We start from the raw sequence: 25,458 nt of genomic DNA, 5'->3' as shown, positions 1-25,458 counted from the left end.
CATTTGGGAGGCAGAAGCAGGTGTATCTCTGAGTTTGAGGCCAGCCTGGTCTACAAAGAGTTCCAAGACAGCCAAGGTTACACACAGATAAACCCTGTTTCAAAAAATCAAAAAAAAAAAAAAATTCTTCCAAAAGAGAAAAGCCAGGGCATAGCAAATGAAAAATTACACTTAAGCAAACCCAAAATCCAGTATAGACTCAAATCTTATACCTCAGTGTCTGACATCCAAGGTTTACTCATCGTAATGAGTAAATGAGTAAACCTTCTGTTTCCCAAAGGGCCTGGGCAGCCCCACTTCTCCAGCTCTGCCATCTTAAGCACACGTAGTTTCCCTGTTAAGCAGCTCCATTCCGTACCTACAGACATCCTTGGGTATACACCCTTTGGTTCTGGACTCTCCAATATCTTGGGGTCTTCATTGCAACTGAGGCCTCACCTTCACCAGTGGCTAGTCAAGCCCCCCTTCAGGGACTCCAACTCTGTCACAAGGTACCAAGCCTCAGATGTTCTCCTAGACCCCTTCATGCCTTCAAAACCATTACCACACTGACAACTCTTACATTGCCAAGTTCTGCTGAAGTGTAGCCTGCCCCCCCTTTTTGACCACAGCTTATCAGCTCTTGTGTGCTGATGCTGAGAAAATACTTTTCTATTAATCCAATGGATCATAGAAGGTTTTATCTTCATGGTGGCAATCTTATTGACAATCACAGCTGATTCTTCAGCCCATGATCAGCACACAGTTTTTTAACCAAAATATTATGCAAATAGCTTTACCTCAGTTAATAACAAAGTCTTTGTTTCCCTCTGAAACATGATCTGGGCCTCCTCTGTCTGTATTACTTTCAGCAGTCTTACCTTCAAAACTCCTATAAGAATGGCCCATTAAACCATCTGCAACTCCAGCTCCAGAGCATCCAACACCCTCACCTGATGTTCTGATCTCCACAGGCACCAAGCATGCACATGGTTCACAGATAAAGGCAAAACAGTCACACACATAAAATAAAATGAAACTGAAAAAAAAAAACATTAAAAAAGAATTGCCCATTAAGTTCTTCCCAGATAACTGAATGGCCTTTTCCACCCAAAGTAATAAATGCTTCCACATTCTTCCCATAAAAACAATCCAAGGCATAAAAGCTACATGCTCAGGTTTATTGCAGAACATCCCACTTGTGGAAATAGTTTCTGTCCTAGTAACATTTATGTTACTGCAATAAAAATACCCTGGAAAAAAAGACAACTTATTAATTTGGGATTCAGTCTAGAATTCCTAAACATATAAAGAAACTGGATACCTTGATCACAGTCAAGAAAAGGGCACTCATGACACCAGACCTTGAGATGACCCAGATGTTAGAATTCTAGACAGAGACTTCAAAGCTGCTCAAGAACCTAAGGGAAAACATGCTCACAACAAATGGGGGAAAATAAAATATGCCAAATTAAAAGAGCCAAATGATAACTCTAAAGCTGAAATTAACATTATCTGAAATTAAAAGTTCCCCAAATTAGTTTAGTAACACATGGGAAATGAGAAGACAATTCCCAGTCCCTCTGTCTGACCTGGATAAGGGGTCCAGCCACTGTTCACTCCTTTCTTAAAGCCAATGGACTTGTGTATTCCAGTGCTGTAGCTGAAAGTGATGATTAGAACTTGATGGCAGAAAGAATTTTTGATGATTTGTTTTTTAGTAAAATGCAGCAAAACACATAACAACTTTATTGTGGAGACATCACACTATCTTCATTAAGCCCTAAAGAGAATTTAGGAGTTTCTAATTTCCAGTAAAATTCATATCAGAAAGACCTAGACATGGACAGAGGACCAAGGACTTCAGGTATTTGTCCTTCTCTATTGGGAAAAAGACTAGCTCTCCACTCTTCTAAGCTAACCACTTGAAGCCATCTGCTCTTTCATGGCCCCACGTGTTCAATAATGCTGCCATTAGAACTCCTGGAGGTTTCTGTAGGTGGAGTTTTCCCATCCCAGCAGCTGCTTCCAAATTACCACACAGAGGCTTATATTACTTATAAGGGCTTGGCTGGTAGCTCAGGCTTGTTACTAGCTAACGCTTACACTTTACCCATATTTCTTATCTGTGCCTTGCCACGTGGCTTTGTATCTTTTCTCAGTATGGCCTGCCCATCTTGCTCTCTCTGCATCTGGCTGGTAACTCCTAACTCTGCCCTCCTTCTTCCCAGCATTCTCAGTTTGGCTTTCCCACCTAACTTCCTGCCTAGCTACTGGCCTGTCAGCTTTTTATTAACCAATGAGAATAATACATATCCACAGAGTACAGAAGAATGATTCCACAGCAGGTTTCACCTGGCTAAGGCCAGGAGTGGCCTCACTGAAGAAGGAATCAAAAAGAGATTCTGAGAAGTCAGATAGTTCCTCTTCTAAGAATCTCTCCTGATTTTCACAGACACAGAGCTCAAGCCCTGAGCCATGGTTTCTAGGCTAAGTGTCTGAAGGCCTCTTGGGTACCCTTTTTGTAGCCAGTTCAAAGTTCAATGAGGCCAGTAATGACCTAGTAATGACCTTCCCAGGAATCAGCTCTTGGAATCCCTCAAACACTGTTACCCCTAGAGCCTAGGACTTTCCCCACAATACTACTGTTAAGCAAAGGACCTGGTACCTATTCCTGGAGGAAAAATAAAAGAGAATGATTGCACATTAAGTACCAAATAGAAACTACACTTGGCTAGGGTTTGGTTCATAGGATTCCCTGACCAATCTTAGGGCTAAGGATTAGGCTAAAGACTGTTTTTCCCAATTCATGAATAAAGAAACAGATTTATTGAGAGTTAAGCAACTTCTGCAAGGCCACCAGAACCTCCTGTGGGTGACCGAGCTGAAGTCAGATCCAGGCCTGTGTATCCCAGTACCTGCACCTGGTGAACATGAGGCTTCTGTGCTGTGCTAGAACCTTGTACCACTTCCACGGAGACCTTCCCCACTTCACTGCAGCTACTTCACAAGAGCTTGGCCTCTTTCAGGAGCAAAACACTGATCTAGGTCAAAAGCATGTTTTCTAAAAGAAGAGTGCTAAGCACAGGGGTTCCTGAATACCATGTTTCCACATTTGGTAATCAGCTCTGCCTTCCTTGTTCTTGTGTTCCCATAGCTTCCCCCAGTTCTACATGCAGATCTTCCATTGACTGAGAGCAGCACTGAGTCTGTTTCCAGCCTCACATGCAGCTCCTGGCAGATAGTCAAGACTACTGAGGATATAAGTGTTTAAATGGCCCTCTCCAGGTCAATGGCCATCCAACATCTAGTGTGGAAAGCCCAAAGCCAATATTATCCAAACCAACCTCATAAGGCCCACACCACCAGTGGGCCCTTATTTGCCACTCTGTCCCTGAGGCCTGCAGTTGCCTCATTTCCACACACCATGTTCTCATCTGATACGGGTTAGGCCTGGATTCTGGTTGTTATTTCTTCCTGATTCACAGGGAAAGAGCGGCTTGCTGCTTGCCTTGGAGTCACTGTTCTGGAAGCCACCCACTTTTTGGAGAGATTTTTGCAGAAGTACAAGAAAATCAAGGACTTTTCCCAGACAGTTATTGCCCAGTGTCATCATGCAGGTAATCCAGCTGCAGCCAGGCCTCTCCTCCTACAGCAGACAGTGGTGTCCATAGATTCTCATTTTGTGGCTGTGTGGATGGACAGACAAGTGAGTGTATGGGTTACTGAAGTTAGGTGGAGGTGGCTGGGAGAGCCATCAGCCCTACTGGATCAACAGGGCTGAAAGACACCATGTGGAAAAGAAAGGGCTAGAGCTAGGTTCAACCTGTAGCAACAAAATGAACAAGCTTGAATTAACATGATAGCTACACATATAGGTAAAAATAGACAGATAAAACCCTACACTTGAAAGCTAATTGGGCATGGTGGTGCATGACTTTATTTCCAGCATTTCCATTCAGGAGGCAGAGGCAGGTGGGTCTCTGTGAGTTTGAGGCCAGCCTGGTCTACAGAGCTAGATCCAGGATACCTAAGGCTGTTACACAGAGAAACTGTCTCAAAAAACAAAAACAAACAAACAAAAAGACCCTGAAAGTGGAGACCATATATTCCTGCGAAAGGCTTGTAGCCCATTTATACAGTATCTCCACAAGAAAAATACGTCTGTGAACACAGCACAGTAAGTATGCAGCTTTATGCACACTCTGAGTATGCCTTCTGTTCTCTATTTGTTTGGAAATGCATTGAAATCCTATGTAATTTTAGAATATATATCTCCCAATAAAACAAGTCTCACCAAAAATGTGAGACTTAGCTACATATATGCTTTAATTGGAAATAAGAGAATAAAATAGTATTTTTTTATTTTTTATTTTATTCATTTCTTTGCGGGGGAGGGAAGGTTTCCAGACAGGGTTTCTCTGTGTAGTTTTGGTGCCGGTCCTGGATCTTGCTCTGTAGACCAGGCTGGCCTTGAACTCACAGAGCTCTACCTGGCTCTGCCTCCTGAGTGCTGGGATTAAAGGCGTGTGCCACCACCACCCAGCGGATTTTTTATTTTTTAAAATATGTATTTATTTAATTTTTATGTGCATAAGTATTTTGCTTGCATGTGTGGTAAGTGTATGGCATGTGTGATGTGTGATTGGTGTTGTGGAAGATGAATAGGGCATTGGATCCCCTTGGAACTGGAGTTACAAATGGTTGTGGGGTACCATGTGAATGCTGGGAACCAAACTCAGGTTCTTGTTCTTTCTTTTTTTTCTCTTTTTTTCTTTCTCCTTTTCTTCTTTTCTTTTTTTTTCAGATTCTCTTTTTGCAAGAACAGCCAGTGTTCTTAACCACTGAGCCATCTCTCCACACCAAGAGTGTTTTTATTTATTTGGGGGGGGGGAGGATGGCATTAGCGTTTTATTTTTATTTATTAAGAAATTTTTTATTCATTCCACAAATCAACCACATATCCCTCCCTCATCCCTCCTCCCACTCCCCTCCAGGGTTCCCCCCCAGGCCACCCCCCATCCCAACCCCCATCCCCTCCTCCGAAAAGGTATGGTCTCCCATGGGGAGTCAGAAAAGCCCAGTACATTCAGCTGAGGCAGGTCGAAGCCCCTCCCCCTGCATCAAAGCTGTGCAAAGTGTCCCACCTTAGGCAATGGGCTCCAAAAAGCCAGTTCATGCACCAGCGATAGATCCTATTCCCACTGTCAGGGGCCCCTCAAACAGCCCAAGATACACAACTGTCTCACCTATACAGAGGGCCCAGTCCAGTCCCATGCAGGCTCCACAGCTGTTGGTCCAAAGTTCATGAGTTCTCACTAGCTTGGCTTGGTTTTATCTGTAAGTTTCCCCATCATAGTCTTGATGCCCCTTGCTCATAGAATCCCTCTTCCCTCTCCAAGGGTTTTTTTGTTTGTTTTGGGGTTTTTGGGGGGTTTTTTTGTTTTGTTTTTTGTTGTTGTTTTTGTTGTTGTTGTTGCTGCTGTTTCGAGACAAGTTTTCTCTGTGTAGTTTTGGTGCCTGTCCTGGATCTCTGTAGACCAGGCTGGCCTCAAACTCACAGAGATCCACCTGGCTCTGCCTCCCGAATGCTGGCATTAAAGGCATGTGCCACCACCACCCAGCTTCCAAGGATGTTTTTAAAAGAGATATTTGTAACTGTGGATTCAACACACACACACCAAAAAAATAAATAAAATATATAAATAAATAAAATAAACCTTAGGAAAGATGTAGGTAGAAGTTTATGTGCTGTAGCCACTCTCAAATAACCACTCAGAGGCTTAATATTAATTGTAAATGCTCAGCAGACAGCTCAGGCTTGTTATAAGCTAACTCTTACACTTAAATTAACCCATATTTCTTATCTACGCTTTACCACATGGCTTGTTACCTTTTCTCAGTGCAGCATACCCATCTTGCTCTCTCTGCATCTTCCAGCAATTCTCTCACTCTGCCCTTCTTCATCCCAGTATCATTGGTTTGATTGTCTCACATAACTTTATCCTGCCTTGCTATAGGCCAATCAGCTTCTTTATTAACAAATGAGAGTACATTCACAGTGTACAGGATTATTTCACAGAGAGAGAGCAGTGGAAATTGCAGAAGGAAGGAAATAAATGGAGGATCACATATTAACAACAAGCAGCAAGGTTAATAATTAGTGCAGAGATAGCATTCACAAATCAGTACTAACAGGATGAAAAATTAAAATTGGATTGGGCTAGCAGGACTTCTCATTCCTAAATGTGAGCTCTAGCATGTACCCCAGGGTACAGCAAACACCTGTAGTTCCCAAATGCTCTCGGGGACTCAAGAGATTGTAGCCTAGAGCCTGTGCTCATCCTCATAAATTCTGGGCAGCTGCCACAGGCTTGGCCTTGGCCTTCCTGCAGATGTCATCAGGCAGCATTTGTGCCCAGTTACCTCCTGTTGGTCAAAGGGAGCCTCCACAAGCCCCCAGCACACTTAGATCCCAAAGCTCACGACTCACTCAGACCATCGTCATTGCCCCACATCCCGCAAGCCTCTGACCCTGACCACTGTCTGCCCAGGAGTCTCAGTAGAAATTAAAATACTGTCTATTTGAAATGATGCAATAGTGATAGTACTCAGTGTTGATGAGAACATAAGGAGCCAGTGTCTTCTCACACGTTACAGATTGAAATATAGTCACAATATAGACTCTTCGGTAACACCAACTGCATATTGGGAGTGATTTTTAAATGTTGTCCATAAAGCTACTTATGTAATCTTCACAATATTTAAGAAGTGGGTGATGAAGAAAAGAAATAAGTGGGTGATGTGGTGAAATATTGTGTATCCTAATAAAATTTGCCTGAATATCAGAGAACAGAAAAAGCCACTAGATTAAACACAGAAGCCAGGCAGTGGTGGCACACACCTTTAATCCTAGCACTCGGGAGGCAGAGCTCTGTCTGGATCTCTGTGAGTTCAAAGCCACCCTGGACTACATGAGATTGACTCAGTCTAGGAGAAAAACAGAGCCAGGCAGTGGTGGCACACACCTTTAATCCCAATACTTGGGAGTCACACACCTTTAATCCTAGGAATTGAGATCTCACACTTTTAATCCCAGTATTTGAGAAGCACACACGCCATTAATCCCAACACTAGGAAGGAAGCGATGGCTGGACGGAGAAAGGTATATAAGGTGTGAGGAGACAGGAAGTAAAGGCGTTTGGGCTGGAGAGCTTTTGGCTGAGGACTCAGAGGCATTCAGTCAGAGGATTCGTGGAGTTGGCGAGGTGAGACTCGACTGTGGCTTGTGCTTTGTCTCTCTGATCTTTCAGCATTTACCCCAATATCTGGTTCTGGGTTTTTTATTAAAAGACTGTTTAGATTTTGTGTTACAGGATTATGGTGCTGCCACCATTTTACAGCAGAATCAAATGAATCAGCAAGAGGTCCAGTCAATATCTGAATCACAAGGCCACAGGTAGAGTGACCACAGTTTCAACACTCTTCTCTGGCACAGACATCTTCTCTCCTCCTTGGACTACACTTTCCTAAAGCGATATGGAGTGATAAATACCCAAAGCATACTAGAATAATCACTTGGTTATTGGCCAAGATTTGCTGGATGCCTGGCATGTGTCAGTTACCATGCCAATGCTAAGGACAACAGCTCTTCACTCTTTCAGACTCACCTTTTGGCAGGTGAGACAGAGAGCCCATGGGATGCAACAGACATTACATCCTATGTATGGAAGAAACGAAAGGGTTTCAGGGCAGAGAGAGGACTCAGAAGAGCTGACAGCTACAGCTTTCCTGAGGAGGTGACCAGGGCTAGGACTTGAAACATCAGGGAGGGCCTAGGAAAGTACCCAGTGTGAGTAAGTGGAGACCTGAGCAGATGTATGGACAAGAGAATAGATGGGGCCGATCAAGCCCAGCCCATTCATAGCACTTTACATGGCAGGCATCTGAGTTTTATCTTTAAAAATTAGTCCAGCAGCACTGTTGCAAGAGATTTGGAGAGTCTGAAGTCAGAGCTACAACCAGAGGACCGTCTAGGAGCAGCAAAGGTATTAGATCAGTAGCAGAGATGAAATGAGGGAAAATTAACAGAGATGTCACTCAAGCAGATGCCAGAGAAGCTGGGGCTCAGACATCTTCTGGCTGCCAGTGCAAATGGGGTCAGGCTCTCTCCCTGGCTCTCTTCCTTCCCCAGCTCAAATGGTTACAGCCATACAAGTTGCTCCTAAAGCCTCAGAGAGGCCAGGCTCACAGCTTGTTCACATGGTTGTGTCTTACTCAAAATGCACAGTTGTCCAAACTAAGGTATCTTGACTGCAGTCAACCAAGACTGCTGCTGCTTTTGTCCCAGGTTCCTCTACCTCTCCTTCCCATGTCTGGTACCTTAGAGTGACCACAGCCATTTTAAAAATTTAACTGGGGGTGAGTGGGTGAGATGATAGATTCCTGTACCAATATTTGCATGGCTCACCACTCACTCCTAAGTGTGTGGTGGAGGGATGCCAGGTGTCCTGACATGAGAATGACTTCCAGAGGGTTGCTTCCACCCTGAGCACACAGTGGCACTACAGATAGAAACTCATCCCCAGTGCTGGAAATGCTGGGTAGAGTAAAAACAAGGTTTGAAGCATGTATACTCAGATGACATCCACTTTGGACCACAGTGGAGTCACTCCAGAGGCAACCTTACAACAGGCCAAAGTCCAGAGTTTTCAGATACTTCGTAGTGAGTATCCTATTGCTGTAGGTGTTGAGAGAAAAAAGTTGAAATGAATCCTGTAAGTGCCTATGTCTGCAGGCACACGGCACAAGGCAGGAGAAGCCCTGCACAAAATAACCGCTGGGAGCAGCCAGCAGGATGGTCCCGGAGTTCATGTAGGCCAGAGTTAACTCACTGGATACCTGATCCATCCAAAAATGCCTCACAAGGGCCACACCTTATAGCTCTATGGAAAGATTACTCTAACTTCCTCACCCTCAGCATAAAGATAGGCCTCAAAAGTCAAGGATATATACAAGTGATGTAGACCTGCCAAGACAGCCGAGGATAGAGAGCAAAGACAACATGAAGTCTATGATACCCAACATCCAGTTACAAGCTATGGACATGTGAAGACATGGGAACCAAATGTGCTGAGTCAGAAGCATAGTGCCATGTCCTTGTTTTACATGTCATCCATGAAGTGGAAGTCCTCAGAACCTTGTCACTCCATGATGATTACATTGTATTACTTAACGTAGAGGTGAGAGACTCTAGGTTTCAGTACTTAACATCTACCACCAACACCAAAAAGTTATAGATTTTATATGTAGAGAATTCTTCTGATCCTTAAACCTAGGAACTCACCAGTGGAAGATTTGCTTCTGACCCACACCACGTTAAAACAGAAGTCCTCACTGCTCAGGAACATGTGTAACCTACTGAGAGAGCTATTCTTGGTTGTCAACTTGACTACATCTGGAATGTACTAAAACCCAAACATGGAGGGCACAATTGTGAGGGATTTTTGCTTTATTTGAAGTAGGAAAATCCACTTCTAATTCAGATGTTGAGGTAGGAAGACAACTCCTTTAATCCAGATCATTTGATCTAGGACACCCTACCTCTAATCTAGGCTACATCCTTTGCTGGAAGTCTATATAAGGACATGGAAGAAGGAAGCTTTTGCTCTTTGTGTGCTTACTCTGGCCTTGTTAGCAAGTCTGTTCCTTCACTGGCATTAGAGCCTGCTTCTTCTGGATTCCAGTGTATACTAAAGAACAGCTGAAACAGTTTCATAGACTGAACCACTATTGGATTCTTGGACTTTCTGTTCACAGCCAGCCATTGGATTAGCAGCCTGTAAGTCATTCTAGTAAATCCCCTTTCTATATATATATAGAGAGAGAGGTTTTTTTACTCTAGAAAACCTTGACAATACAGATTTTAGTACCAGAATTGGTTCTAGAGCAACAGAAGTATAAGGATGAATAGGCTTTTCAATTTGTCAATATCTATGGTTGCAAAAGCCTCTACAACCTCTTCCCTTGGGAGCTTGGAGAGTACTAAAAGCCCATGGTGTGAACTTTTTTTTACAAACTTAAGGAGACAAATGCATTAGATTATCCTGATTCACCAATTGTGGCAATGGATTTGGTGACCCTGTATCTGAAACTTGACAGTTTGGGCAAAACTAAGAAAATGATGATGCTGGTCAATTGTTCTTAGCATCTCTGGATAAGCTAACAAAGAATAGGAATAATCTCCATGATAAAAACCAACCAACTTCTAGCATCTCAAAATACAGTGAAGGACAACAAAGAATTTAGTGATTAAACTGACCAGCTCCAGATTCCCACAAACAGTCTAAAAGTTTCTAAGTGTGCCCTAGAAGAGAATCTTCTCTCCAGCAGCCACAGAGCTCAAGTTGCAGAAAACCAAACCAAAGCCCTCATATAAGGCTGGCTGAATTACAGCAAAAAGTTAAGTCCCAGCCTCAGATGGGTGTCCACAGTTAAAAGAAGGGCATTAATTGGTAAAGAATGGGATCCCATGACGTGGGATAGGGATGTGTGGGAGGAACCTTTTGAAGCTGAGAACTTTGAGCCCTCAGGTTCTCAAGGGTTTATCTCTCCTGAAGAAGTAGTTTCTCTACCTGTAGCCCCATCCCTTGAAATATAGCCTTTTTCACCTTTGACCAAGGAAATTAATCCTTCATTGTCTGCTGCTAAACCAGCGGGACTTTTTCTGAAAGAGATGCCAGGTAAGACAATACTGATGTCCCTCAGGACCCACCAATAGTTGCCTCTAGAGCAGTGGTTCTCAACCTTCCTAATGCTGCCATCCTTTAATACAGTTCCTCATGTTGTGGTGATCCCCAGTCATAAAATGATTTTTGTTCCTACTTCATAACTGTGATTTTGCTTCTGCTAGGAATCGTAATATAAATATCTGTGTTTTCTATTGGTCTTAGTAGACCCCTGGGAAAGGGCTGTTCAACCCTCCTGGGGGTTGTGACCCACAGGTTGAGAATCATTACTTCATACCTATAACCAGACTTGAAGCAGGCTTCTAGAGGGGAGGTAGAAAGTGTGGTCCATGAAAGATGTGCTACACTACTAAAGAGATTAATGAGTCTGCTAATTCATTCAAGCAGAAGTCTGGGGAATATGTGTGGGAATGGATTTTAAGGGTGTGGGATAATGGTGGAAGGAACATAAAACTGGATTAGGCTGAGTTTATGGCTCTCTGAGTGGAGATTCTAGGTTTAATATGGAAGTTTGCACAGTTAAAAGAAATGTTAAAAGTTTGTTTGAATGGTTGGCTGAAGCATTTATCAAAAGATGGCCTCCTAGAAAGAGTTGGAGATTCCTACTATCCCATGGCTTAGTGTTGCTGAAGGGATTTTAAGGCTCAGGAAGATTGCATTGCTAGAGTGGCTACACTATGTAAAACCTAATCCTCCACAGTGGGAAGACCCAGAAGACACGCCCCTCACTAATCCTGTAAGACTCAAAATGGTGAGAGAGGCACCAGCACATTTGAAGAACTTCATTGTCACCCTTTTTCTTGTGTCAGACCTTAGGGTTGGAGATGCTGCTGCTCAGTTGGACGAATTAAATGCAATGGGTTTAATTGGGCCTCAAGGTAGCAGGGGCCAAGTGGCTGCACTGAATCAACCAAGGCAAGGTGATTGTGGTGATTTGAAAGAAAATGACCCCCAAAGGGAGTGGCACTATTAGAAGGTGTGGTTTTGTTGGAGGAAGTGTGTTACTGTAGAGGCGAGCTTTGAGGGCTCATATATGCTCAAGCCACGCCCAATGAAACAGTCTGCTTGCTGGTGCCTACATATCAACATGTAGCAGCTCCTTCTCCAACACCATGTCTACCTGCATGCCACCATGTTCCCTTCATGATAATAATGAACTAAATCTCTGAAACTGTAAGCAGTCACCTCAATTAAATGTTTTCTTTTATAAGAGTTTCTGTAGTCATGGTGTCTCTTCACAGCAGTAGAAATCCTAAGACAGTGATCGTAGTTATTGTAATGGGCAGCACAGACAAGTAATGTCCACAGTGGTCTGCTCCATATTGGTCAGCACAAGCAAAGTGAATTTTATGGTGGCGTGACTCATATGGACCTTTGTTACTGGCTAATCAATCATGATGTTTCTAGGCATGAAATGGATAAGAAGCCTGCTAAGTTTTTGTTTGATCTATATAAGCAGAAAAAGTCTCAAGCAAATGAAAGAAAGGCTACAAAGGATAGTTGCAAAAGGCAGTGTTGGCCCGTGAATCAATTTCCAGACTTGAGCCAGTTTGCAGACCCAGAACCCCTTGAATGAAGGGATGCCAGGTTCCCTGAGGAAGGACTTGATAAAATACCTAGCTGTTTTACTGTTAGCCTTTCTCCAGTCCTTCCCTAGAGGGACCTACAACCTAGAGGGACACTACAGTTACAATGAGTGTAACTGTATTGGGGGAAAGGAAACAATCAGACTTTCTGGGGTCTATTGGATACTGGTTCTTAATTGACATTGATTCCAGGAGACCCCAAGAAACGCTGTCACCCTCCAGTTAAAGTAGGGGATTATGGAGACCAGATGATTAATGGAGTTTTGGCTGATGTCCTACTCACAGTAGGTCCAGTGGGTCCCTGAACTCATCCTGTGGTTATTTCCCCAGTTCCAGAATGTATAATTGGGATAGATATACTTAGAAGTTGGCAGAATTCTCACATTGGTTCCCTGACCTGCAGAGTGAGTGCTTTTATGATTGGAAAGACTAAATGGAAGCCTTTAGAGTTGGCTCTGCCAAAGAAAATAATGGAGCAAAACCAGTATTTGATCCCTGGAGGAACTGTGGCAGAAAATAGTGCCACCGTCAAGGACTTGAAAGATGCAGGGGTGGTGGTTCCCACCATATCTCCCTTTAACTCTCCTACCTGGACAGTACAGAAGACAGATGGATCATGGAGACTGACATTGTCTATCAAAAACTCAGAGTCAGGTAGTGATTCTGATTACAGCTGCTATACCAGATGTGGTGTCCTTACTTGGACAAATTAACATATCTCCTGGTACATGGTATACAGCTATTGATCTAGGAAATGCCTTTTTCCTGGTACCTGTCCATAAGGACCACTAGAAGGAATTTTCTCTCAGTTGGTTAAGGCCAGCAGTATATACCTTTATAGTTTTGCCTCAAGTACATATTAACTCTCCTGCCCTGTGTCATAACTTAGTTAGAAGGGATCTTGACCATCTGTCTCTTCAACAAAATATCACACTGGGGCCTTATATTGACAACATTATTCTGATTGGGCCAAGTGAGCAGGAAGTAGCAACCACTTTGAACTCATTGGTAACACATATGCACATCAGAAGATAAGAAATAAATCCAATCAAAATTCAAGAGCCTTCTACCTCAGTGAAATTCTTAGGAGGCCTGTAGTGTGGGGCATGCAGAGATATTCCTTCTAAGGTGAAGGGTAAGTTATTGCACCTGCCCCACTCACCGCCAAGAAAGAAGCACAATATTCATTGGGCCTATTTGGATTCTGCAGACAGCACATTCCCCACTTGGGTATGTTACTCCACCCCAAATACCAAATGACTCAGAAAACTGTTATCTTTGTGTGGGGCCTGGAACAGGAGAAGGCTCTTCACCAGGTCCAGGCTGCTGTGCAGGCTCATCTACTACTTGGACCATATGATCCAGCAGACTCAGTGGTACTTGAGATGTCCCTGGCAGATGAGGATGCTGTTTGGAGCCTTTGATAGGTCCCTATAGGTGCATGACAGAAGAGACCTTTGGGATTTTGGAGCAAGGATCTACCATCTGCAGACAACTATCCTCCATTTGAAAGCTCCTGGCCTGCTTTTGAGCCTTATTGGAAACTGAATGCTTGACAGTGGGCCACCAAGCTACTATACAAACGAGCTGCCCATTATGAACTGGGTGTTATCTGATCCACAAAGTCATAAAGTAGGATATGCACAGCGGCAATCTCTTAACAAATGGAAGTGGTATATTCATGATCAGACCAGGTCCTAGAGGCACAAGCAAGTTACATAAAGAAGTTACCCAAATGCCTATGATTTCTATTCTTGTTACATTGTTGTCTGCTGCCAAGCATGCACCTATAGCCTCATGGGGTGTTCCCTATGATTGGTTGAGTGAGGGCCTGGTTTACTGATGGTTCTGCACACTATGTAGACATCACACAGAAGTGAACAGCTGCAGCATTACAGCCCCTTTCTGGGACAACACTGAAAGATATTAGAGAATAGAAATCTTCACAGTGGACAGAACTTTGGGCACTACACATGGTCATAATTTTGTTTGGAAGGAAAAATGGCCAGATATGTGTTTGATTTATGGGCTGTAGCCAATGGATTGACTGGGTGGTCAGGGATTTAGAAAGAGCATGGTTGAAAAATAGGTGAGAAAGATATCTGGGGATGAAGTATGTGAATAGATCTCTCCAAACGAGTGAAGGATGTGAAGACTTGTGTTCCATGTAATGCTTATCAAATGGTGACTTCAGCTGAGGAGTTCAGTAATCAAGTAGATAGGCTGACCCATTCTGTGGATGGTCAGCCTCTTTCCCCAGCCATTTCTGTCATTGCCCAATGGGGCCATGAACAATGTGGCCATGGTGGCAGAGATGGAAGTTATGCATGGTCTCAACAACATGGACTTCCACTCACCAGCTGCTGAGTGCCAGATCTGCCAACAACAGAGACCAACACTGAGTCCCAGATATGGCATCATTCCCTGGGGTGACCAGCCCGCAACCTGGTGGCAGACTGACTACATTGGACCACTTCCTCCATGGAAAGGACATTGCTTTATCCTTACTGGAGTAGATACTTATTCTGGTTATAGATTTGCCTTTCCTGCATATAATGCTTCTGTCATAAAACTACCATCTGTGGACTTACAGAATGCCTTACCCACCATCATAGTATTCCACACAGTACTGCTTCTGATCAAGGAACTCACTTCACAGTCAGAGAAGTATGACAGTGGGCCCATGGTCATGGAATCCACTGGTCTTACCATGTTCCCCACCATCCTGAAGCAGTTGGTCTGATAGAAAGATAGAATGACCTTTTATAGACACAGTTACAGCACCAATTAGGTGGCAGCAGCCTGGAGGGCTGGGGCAGGGTTCTACAGAAGGCAGTATATGCTTTGAGTCCAATATTTGGTATGGTTTCTCCCATAGCCAATATCCATGGGTCCAGGAATCAAGGGATGGAAAAGGGAACAGTTCCTCTCACTATCAGCCTTAGTGAACTACTAGGAAAATTTTTCACCCTGTTCCGTCAACCTTTAGTTTTGCTGGCCTAGAAGTTTTGGTTCCAGTGGTGGTGGGGGCGGGTTCCTACCAAAAGCCACAACTAACATTCCCTTGAACTGTTGAACTGGAAGTTCAGACTTGCCCCTAGCCACTTAGGCCTTCTAATGCCCTTAAACTAACAGGCTAAGAAAGGAGTAACAGTGAACCAGGCATGGTGGTGCATACCTTTAATCATAGCACTTGAGAGGCAGAGGTAGGTAGATCTTTGTGAGTTTGCGGCCAGTGTGGTCTACAAAGAGAGTTCCAGGACAGCCAGGACTACACAGAGAAACACTATCTCAAGAAAGAAAAAAAGAAAGGAGTAATAGTGCTAGGAGGAGTGATTGATCCAGATTATCATGGGGAAATTCTATTGCTTCTCCACAGTGGAGATAAGAAAGATTATATCTGGAGTCCAGGAGATCCTTTAGGGCATCTCTTGGTGCCACCATGTCCTGTGACTAAAGTCAATGGGAAACTACAACAGCCCAATCCTGGCATATCACAAAGAGCACAGACCCATCAGAAATGAAAGTAAGGGTCACTCCTCCAGGAAAAAAGCTAAGACCTCCTGAGGTGCTTGCCCGAAGTTGGAAGAAATACAGAATGGGTAGTAGAGGAAGGTAGTTATAAATGCCAGCTAAATCCACATGACAAGTTACAGAAATAGATTATAATTGGCATGAATGTTTCTATCGTATGTTAAGAATGTGTTTTTACAGATATTTATGTTTTCTTTCCTCAATTACTTTATCATATGCTATAACATCAATTAAGAGTTGTTATCATATTTAAGTTTGAGATAGTAAAAGAATGTTCCTCAAGGGACATTGCAACCTATTCCAGATTTATAATGTGTTTGTGGTTGTACAAGGGATAGTTATATCATGTTAGGTATAATTTAGATCTGATTAAATATATAATGAATTATGATTGTACATTATATTTATCTCATATTTAGGCATTATTTATGACCTGGTTATTCTTTCATTTGGAAATTAACCATGACATAAGGAGCTATGATTGTGTGTCAAGTTGACAGAGTGCGCTTGTGATGGCTATTCATGGTTCCAACTTGAATACATCTAGAATTAACTAAGACCCTGAAATGGAGGGCACAATTGTGAGGGATTTTTGCTTTATTTGAAATAGGAAGATCCAATTCTAGTCTGGATCTTTGAGGTAAGAAGACAACTCCTTTAATCCAGATCATTTGATCTGGGACACCCCACCTCTAATCCAGGCTACACTTTCTGCTGGAAACCTATATAAGGACAAGGAAGAAGGAAGTTTTTGTTCTTTGTGTGCTTACTCTGGCCTTGTTAGCAAGTCTGTTCCTTCACTGGCATTAGAGCCTGCTTCTTCTGGACATCCAGTCTCATGGACTGAGTAACTAATGGATTCCTGGATTTTTCCATTCACAGCCAGTCATTATTGGATTAGCTGGACCACAGCCTGTAAGTCATGCTAATAAATCCCCATATATCTAGATCTATAGATCTAGATATATAAATACATATAGAGAGATTCATTCTATAACTTCTGTTACTCTAGAAAACCCTGAGTAATACACTAACATAGTGGGGGTTTGGGGTCTTTTTGAGACAGCTCTGGCTGTCCTGGAACTCATTTTTTATGCCAGGCTGGCCTCAAACTCACAGAGATTCACCTGCCTCTGCCTCCTGAGTGCTGGGATTAAAGCTGTGTGCTGCTACCACCCAGCAACATGGTGGATTTTTGTGTGCATTTTATTTATATATTCATTTATTTTTGTTTTGTGTGTGTATGAGTGATTTGCCTGCATGTATGTCTGTGCACCGCAAGCATGCAGTGCCTGCAGAGTCCAGAAGAGTGTATCAGATCCTCTGTAACTAGAGTTACAGATGGTAGCTGCCATGTGGATGCCAGGAAGCAAATCCAGGTCCTCCGGAAGGATAAGTGCTCTTAACTGCTAAGCCATCTCTCTGTACCCTTTATGCATTTCTTAAGAGCCTCATGTAGCACGAATGGTTAGAAAGTCTTATTAATAAAAACAAACCTGAAGTCAGGTACTAGGGTCAATGCTGGAAAATCAGAGAAGCAGAACAAGCCACAGCCACCTCACCTCGCCAATTCCACAGCTGATCCTGTTTCCTCAGACTGGAAGCCTCTGAGTCTTCATTCAGAATGAATCTCAGCTGAACTGTTGTTCAAAAGCCTAAAAGCTTAACCAGGCTCTAGTTCCTTGTCCTTATGCCTTAAATACCTTTCTGCTTTCTGCCATTCACTTCCTGAGATTAAAGGGGTGTGTCACTATGCCTGGCTGTTCCAGTGTGGCCTTGAACTCACAGAGATCCAGACGGATTTCTGCCTCTGGAATGCTAGGATTAAAGGCGTGTGCTACCACTGCCTAACTTCTATGTTTAATATTATGGCTGTTCTGTTCTCTGACCCCCAGATAAGTTTATTGGGGTGCACAATATATCAACCACAGCCCCAAGCCATGTAAGCTTCAGGCCCCAGAAGATATCAACATACCTTCATGTGAGGACATATCTATCCACTATTCCTTGCTCTATATTCCAGCTGCCACACACCCCAGAATGACTCCTGTGCCCAAGCCCTACATATGGCGTTAAACTTCTATAGAATAAAAATTTTCCTCCCTTGTTCTGTGTAAGATCCTAGTGCAGCTGGAAGCCAGAAAAGAGAAGCTTGACATCTGGCCAGCAGAAGCCATCCCACTACAGCCCTTACTGTATAGAAGCCATCTTCCCTGGAACTATATGGGATAACCCTGTGGGAAGTGAAGGGCAGTATAAGGAGGCACTGACCACTTAGTGCTATGCTATACCTGTTTCTTGTATGCTTCTCCTTCCTATACCCTAGGCTATGTGACATCCATCTTGGGGAGAAGGAGGCCTCTACCAAGGATCTGTGCACAGGACCAGAAGCTACGGGCACAAGCAGAGCGACAGGCAGTAAACTTTGTGGTACAAGGTACTAGAGCCCCTAGCCTACCACTGCCTGTGGCTTCTTCCCTGAAGGCCCTTGTCCCCTGCTCCTCAGGTATTTGGCAGATTGCTGTGTTACTTCATGCTCTGTATGAAGCCTTACAGCCCCTACATGTCCTGCCTGAGTAAGTGTCACAGCTGCTGATGTGGTGGCAGGGTCATCTTCATGTTTAAGGCATGTTTGGAAGGACATGGTGAGGCATACCTGTAATATTAACTTGGAAGACTGAAGCAGAACTGCCAAAAAATTGAAGCCATCCTGAGCTATATAGCCAGACCTGTAAGAAATGAAATAAAAAGATGAACTCCCCAGACCCATGGAGGTCATTCTGTTCCCCTCTAAAAGTAGGATCCTGAGTCACCATAATAGAGCCAGTCCTAGAGATGGGTTACTTGACACAGGCTGAGACCTGGAACCTGGGATATCACCTGAGTATCTGGCTGGGGTTAGGCTTCCTCAGTAAGGCATCCAAACCCCACATCCCCCGAGCACTGAGAAGGAAGCAGCTCTGTTGCTGCTGGTTTGCTTCCATTTGCAAAAACTCCTTCATTGTTAGCCAGTGGAGTGAGCAGTGTCCATGGGAAATGTCTCTTTAACAGCTATTGTGTGCCTCATACCTCAGACCCTAAACCAGAACCCTTGTGTCCACAGGTTCAGCCGCAGACCTCTGTAAGCTGGCCATGATCCGCATCTTTGCTGCAGTGGCCTCGTCCCCAACCCTGACAGCCAGGTCAGTGAAGTAGTCATTTTTCCAGGGCCCAGCCTTGAACCCCTGCCAAAGAGGTTTGCTGGGTGCCAAAATGGCACTGTTCCTTCTACCCACCACATGTTTTCCCGTCCTACCCTAAGGACTCCAAGCTCCTCCCATGGGCCTCTAACCAGGGTGCCCATAACACTGCCTAAGTGGGTCAGCACCTCTAGTCCTGGGAGGAAATCTCCTACAGGAAGATGACAGCTTCCCTAGATTCTAAAATGTGAAATGGGTCCCATGAGCCCCTGTGCTGCAGCCCCAAGAGAGCTTTGGAGACATGGGAACCTGCTTGCCTATGGGCATTCCTCACCAAGCTTACAGTTTTTTCTTGGCCTGTAATTTAATTCATGTTCAAGGCATGAGTTTTCCTTTATCAGCAACCTCTCATATTTCTTTCAAAAACTTTTTTCTTCAAACATTTTCCCTGTCCATTTTTACCTCTGACCTGTGTTCGTGGGTGGTTTTCATGCCTCTGAACAGGAGTATGCTCTGTGGACTGCTGTCACACAGACCCAAGGGCGGAAGGCTCAGCTCTAGGCCCTATTGTGCTGCCTTTCGCAGCCCTGTTCCAGGCACTTTCCTACTGAAAAGAAAGAGTTTGGGAAGCTACAAGCCCTCTGGGAAGAGTACCAGGGGAAGGTGCAGAGACAGCGGCTGAGCCCTGCCCCAAGAGCTAGGAGCAGACTGCAAAGCTGGGCCCAGCTGGTTTCTCCTGTCACCCGTCTCTGTCTTCTGCCTAGTACTCTCAATGATTTCCTCCCAGTTCCTTGTTTTTGATGGAATCTGTCCGTCTGCCCACTCCCACCCTTCCTGGGATAACCTCTAGCTTCACTTGGGCTGTACACAGCCTGTGTTAGTCCATCCTGGCAGCTGCTGCAAGCACGTGGCACTCCGCATCTGCCACATGCAAGGCTAGCAAGTTGCTTCTCTGATGCTGTTTTTAGAATTGGTGAAAGATGTTAGTATGTTAAGGTTTAGGGTCTCCTTGGCTGCAATGTCTTTCCAAAAGGTAAGCACAGAAAATCTGACTCAGGGATACAGAGAAAAGGAAACTGAGGCAATAAGGAGCATGCACCTTGTCCAAGTTCAGGCAGAGTCAAGCTAGGGCTAGGGGTCCTCCCAGGACTGCATTCTGCTGGCCTGTGCCACCAGGCAAATGCACTTCTAAGAGGAAACCACCAAGAATTCAGCATCGCTAGGGTGCTCCATGAGAGGGAGCTGCCTGGCAGGCTATTGGCAAAGGGATGAGGTTAGGCCCTTTTGGAAGTCCTCTCAAAGGGCCAGCGTTTGTCTGCCTGGGTCGGGCCAACCAGATGCAAATCCAGTAGCTCTGTGTCCTCTGCGGAGCAGATGGTAACCTATGGAGGCATGGCCCCTGGGAGCCTGGGTGGTCTAAGCCTGCATTCTTCTGTTTCTCCTGCTTTTCCCTGTGCCCCAGCTTCCAGTGAGAAGTGTGATGTCTCTGTGGCTGTGACGGTGATGTGTGAGTGACTAACAGTCACACCTATTAGGGCCTGCCACACTGGCAGCTCAGATTGTATGGTGTGATTTCAAGAAGTGTGAAAGCACTTCTGCTAAATCTGGAAAGAGTTACAAGTGCCTCTTCTGAGGTTTCTGTCCATTTGAAAAGTAAACCCCTTGGGAGCCAAGGCCTGCCAGACACCTTGGTATTAGTTTAAGAAAGCATGTCAGTGCTGCAGCTTAGTGCCTGCCATGTCCTACCACAGTCTGGCTTCTAGACGGGCAGCACTGATGCCCTAGCCAGAGGCAGTACATAAAACACAAGGGAACCCTCTGTGAATGTCTCTGAGAATGTATACTCCACTCTTCCACAGTCTGGGCCCAGCATGGTATGTCCATTGCCTGCACCGTCTTTAGGATGTGCATTTGTTGACCTCTAGTAACAATAACCTGGCTATAGTAGCCTGGGCTCAAAAAGGTGTGTTGTTTTCCTGCCAAATCCAAGGCACAGAAGTTGCTGACTTTGTTTTAGCTCAGGTCCTTTCCTTTGGTGCCTTGATAGAGGTAGCTGCTCTGGCCATCACAACACCTTCCTGGCAAAAGAAGGTAGTGATGGTCAAGGCAACCCTTTACAAGCCTTCCTGGGAGTTTGAAAACAGATGACTTCTGGGTCACCCCATCTTAGAGGAAATGGTGTGTATGCTCGGAACATAGACCCTTCTCTTCCCCACCCAATAACAAAAGGGTGTCAGAGAAGAAGATAGATGGACAGGTCACCATAGAACTCTGCTGTCAAGTGCCATCATGGCTGCTCCAGTCAGGCATTTGAAGACTGCTTCTTCCTTCCAGCCAGGGTCTACCATCAGATTCTTTATCACTGCTGGGGTAGAGAGAGGTGCCACAAGTTCCCTGTGAGCCTCAGCTTCCAGTGCCACAGGGGAATCCAGGGCAAACAGCAGTGGGGGACATATGGCATGGGATTATTGCCCTTCAGAGTCCCATCCAGGAGACAGAGCAAGGACCATAGAAGACAGCACACACGGGACCCCTCTATGCCCTCTACCCTTCCCTGGGGACTATAGGTCCTTGTGACCATCCTTATCGCCTGTACTACACACTCCATTCCTGACAATGTAAGACCAGCCCAGGGAGCTTGACCACCAGGATCCCACCCTCCCAAGGATCCTGGGGGGGTGTGGCAAGCTGTTGCATGTGCTGACATAGACGTATGGGTTGAGTCCTCCGATGTCCCCAGCACTCCATGTCTCATCCTGTGCACATCCGTACTGTTCCCGACTCACCTGCTTGAATCTGTTTGCCCTGCCCATCAGAGCACTGCTGCCTAGAGTCCTCTTCTTACTGGTGCCACAGGGGCTCCAGGGGCCATCCAGGACCGCTGGAGAAATGGGGCTTGAGTGGGCCATGAAGCCAGTTAACTGGAACTGTGGTTTAGTGTCCCAAAGGACATGTTCAGTCCTCTATGGGCCATCAAAATATCCCATATCTGATGTGATTTTGTACCTTTGAATTTCTACATTTTCCAAGTTCTGTTGAATCTTTATATGACTTTAAAAGCAAATTTTAAAAAATATTGCCCAGGATTGGGGATTTAGCTCAGTGGTAGAGCACTTGCCTAGCAAGCACAAGGCCCTGGGTTCAGTCCTCAGCTCTAGAAAAAAAAAGAAAAAAGAAAAAGAAAAGAAAAAATATTGCCCCATCACTTCCTCTAAGCTAAAGGGTATGCTCCACCACATTCTCGATTTAGCTTCACTCCTCACAGCAGGAGTGACTCTCCTAACATCCCTCAGCTCTCCTACCCTGTCTATGCTCATCATCACATCTCACAACCAGTGAAGAGTAGAGAACACGAAGGGGTTGCATGTGCTCTGCCCCTAGGTGTTCTTCCTCTGCCCTGCCAGTCTTCCAGGAGTGAGAAATGCTCAGTCCTCTCAGGAGCTGGAAGTCAGCTCTTCAGAAGTGATTTATCCTCTCTCCTGGCCCCTTCTGCCCACTCCCTGGAGCTGTCCTTCTGATGGTAAGCAACCCCAGGTCACAGTGCCAGGATAGCCATACCTATTGCACACAGAGCCACACTCTTTCATAAACCAGATGCCAAACAACCTACTAGGAACTGTGAATGATAACCCTAGGTCCCAAGTGGGGCGATAATCCACACCCACAAGTGACTTCCTTCCTCTCCAGGTTAGTTGCCCAAATTCATGATGAGCTGCTGTTTGAAGTAGAAGATACTCAGATCCCTGAGTTTGCAGGTGCGTCCAGGGGAGCACAGGGGGTGGTGTTACCCTCAGTCAAAAAATTTGCTGTCTCTTTGAAGCTTCTCCTACTCTGTCTCTCAAAGCCTCTCTCAATTGGCAGCTAGGTTAGTGACCCTAGTAAGGGGAGATATATGTCTAATGCTCCAGAACAGCCTTGAAGCTTCTGTGCACAGACATCCATGGCTGAGCCTCCAGTCAGGGCAGTCTGGAGAGAAGACCACAAGCTCACAAGATAGATCGTACTGTCAGGGCCACAAAGCTCCCTTTGGAGGCATGACAAGAACATCAGACCTGTGCCAGAAGCATCAGGGATTGTGATCTTCCATGCCCAGACTATTGACTGGGAAGGATAACCTGGTGCTTCCTCCTAGCCCTAGCACCATAGCCAGAACTAGTGGTGTGGGCATAATGCCTACCACCTCAGCTGGCCTGCCTCTCCTGGGAAGAGCTGGGGTGTAAGGATGGAGCCAGCCCAGTCAGTACAGTGGCCAGAAGGGTGGGCTCAGGGTCCTTTAAGCTGCATCCAGAGCCATGGATGAGGACACGGTGTTGAACCAGCTGTGAGGTCATATGAGAGGATCAAGGCCCTGACCAGTTGGTTTGAGTGGCTTGTAGACCCAAGAAATAACCAGGTAACTTGGGGTCAGGCAGGATCCTGAAGGTTCCTCAGTTCTCAACTCCTAGGGCCTGGAAGCCAGAAGGCTGGCCAGACCTGGACCCACACAGCTGTAAGCAGCTGTTTTCCTGTTCTAGCTCTTGTCAGAAGGATCATGGAGTCCTTGCAACAGGTACAGACCCTGGAACTGCAGCTGCAGGTGAGGAGACACACATCTGCCCAGCATCACTGCCACATCCCTCACAGCTGGAGTCAACCCAGGGTGTGTAAGAGGTCAGGACCCACTCTCCAGAGGTCAGGAGGGCAAGGAATAAGGCAAGCCCCAGCCTTGTGCACCAGGACTGCCACCCTCCAAGCCTCCATTTGTCCCTTTCCCTACTCGATGACTTGGTTGGTCCCTGGTAAGAAGCCACCACCGTGGATATCTGCTGCTGCTCCTACCAGCCTACAGACCCCTTCCCTGAGGCCCACCCTCACTGAGGGTGTGAGCACTGGGCCCCACCTACCCCAAGTACACCCCAGGGCATGTCTAAACACAGGCCCACTCTGCACCTGGCTGAACACTGCTTGGAGGCAGCTCTGGGAAAAGACCCCTGGGTGTTTGAGCATAGACTCCCCAGAGCAGTGTCGACAGCTGGGCAGGGAGAAGAAACAAGGTGGGAGGCCTCGAAGCCTGTAGATCCACCCAGCTGGCACCAGAAACACATCTTGTCACTTGGTAAAGTACCCAGCCCCGTGAGTACCTCAGAACCAACCAGAGCCTCAGAAGCTGGCTGACCACCTTCCAGAGCAGCCTTGGCTCTGCTCACAGGCTCTGAGGCTTTCCTGGGGAAGACTCTGACCTGCTAGACACCCTGCTGCACACCAGGGCATTGTGCACCTCTGGATGGGTGGCAGCTTTGCGGGGTTGAGGAGCAACACATGTATTTACCCTGCCCCCTGAAGTACCCTACAAAACCTATGCCTGTGGTGGGCAAAGAGGTAGGTGCTAGGGGAGGAGCTTGAAGCCCAGGAAACTAAACTTAGCTGCCATCAGGGGGCCTTCAAGAGGCAGAAGACTATGGCAAACAGCTGGGGGCCAGCCCCTTCCTTCAGACACAGTGGCTTTGTCTTGGGGAAAAGCCCACCCAAGTAGGGGTCTTCTGCCCCCTAGCATCTGACAGCCCTGACAGGGTGAGCACATGCTGCATTAAGACATTTCTACCCTAAGGCACCATGCCTGGGAGCCCTGCAGACCTATACAGCCTAGTAGATAGGGAGCTCCACTATGGTAGCATCTGATGTGAGCTCACAGCAAGGCAAATGTGAGTATACATGTGTGTGTCCATGTATATGCCTGTATATGGGGCTGCTCTCTATGTGGAAGTGTGTGTCCCTGTGCATTGCTACCTCTTCAACCTGCTGGAGGGCCTGGAGGTGGCTGTTTCTCTTTGAAGGTCATTTCTGGTTGTCACCCTACAGGTGCCCCTAAAGGTGAATTTGAGTGTCGGCCGCTCATGGGGACACCTGGCCCCACTGCAGGAGACCCTGGACTCAGCCTGAGCCACAGCAAATCTCCCTGCAATAGCCCATCTAGCATGAGCTCCCCTTCAGCACCCAGCCCCATCAAGTACGTTTTTTCATCTTAACTTTGTCCATCCCTGGGCAGCAGTGGGAGGAGACAGCTGGTTTCCACCAGTCCGTCCTGCAGCCTTTCCCCAGCTCGCACTCCATGAGGGCCAAACTGATGCAGACCCCCTGACCCTGCATGGAACAACTGTCACTACCTGCAGTAAATGCCTAATGAGACGCTGTCTTCTCCTTGACTGAGGGGACTCTTCCCACAGGTGCACACACATACAATATACACTCTGCTCAACAAGAGGCTGACTGGGGAGTGCCTCAACCCACTTGGCCCTTGATGGGTGTCCACTCGGGCCCTGTTCTTCCCTGTGCCAAACATAAGCCAGCATGGAGCATGTCCAGTATGGGAGCCAACAGCTGGCACTGGGTTTAAGTGCCAACAGCTACCACAAGGTTTAAGATAAAAGGCCCAGTTCCATGGCAGGCAGCCCA

General features: G+C 45.8%; 1 protein-coding gene across 4 annotated transcripts in view; it reads left to right on the top strand.

Annotated features, from left to right (window-relative positions):
* Poln (DNA polymerase nu) overlaps positions 1 to 25,191 on the top strand; it is a 148,946-nt gene extending 123,755 nt beyond the window's left edge. For 3 of the 4 annotated variants that reach the window (XM_059275703.1, XM_059275705.1, XM_059275702.1), the window contains 5 exons: positions 3,468 to 3,599; positions 18,174 to 18,284; positions 18,951 to 19,029; positions 22,714 to 22,781; positions 23,541 to 24,857. In XM_059275703.1, coding sequence (XP_059131686.1) covers positions 3,468 to 3,599; positions 18,174 to 18,284; positions 18,951 to 19,029; positions 22,714 to 22,781; positions 23,541 to 24,082 — 932 coding nt within the window. In that variant the 3' untranslated portion in view covers positions 24,083 to 24,857. The other variant, XM_059275704.1, reaches the window with a different exon arrangement.
* Positions 25,192 to 25,458: the final 267 nt, after the last annotated feature.

The sequence above is a fragment of the Peromyscus eremicus genome, chromosome 10 (assembly GCF_949786415.1).
Source record: "Peromyscus eremicus chromosome 10, PerEre_H2_v1, whole genome shotgun sequence".
Lineage (NCBI taxonomy): Eukaryota > Metazoa > Chordata > Mammalia > Rodentia > Cricetidae > Peromyscus > Peromyscus eremicus.
Note: the sequence above shows the minus strand (reverse complement) of the source record. Positions and strands in the feature narration are given on the sequence as shown.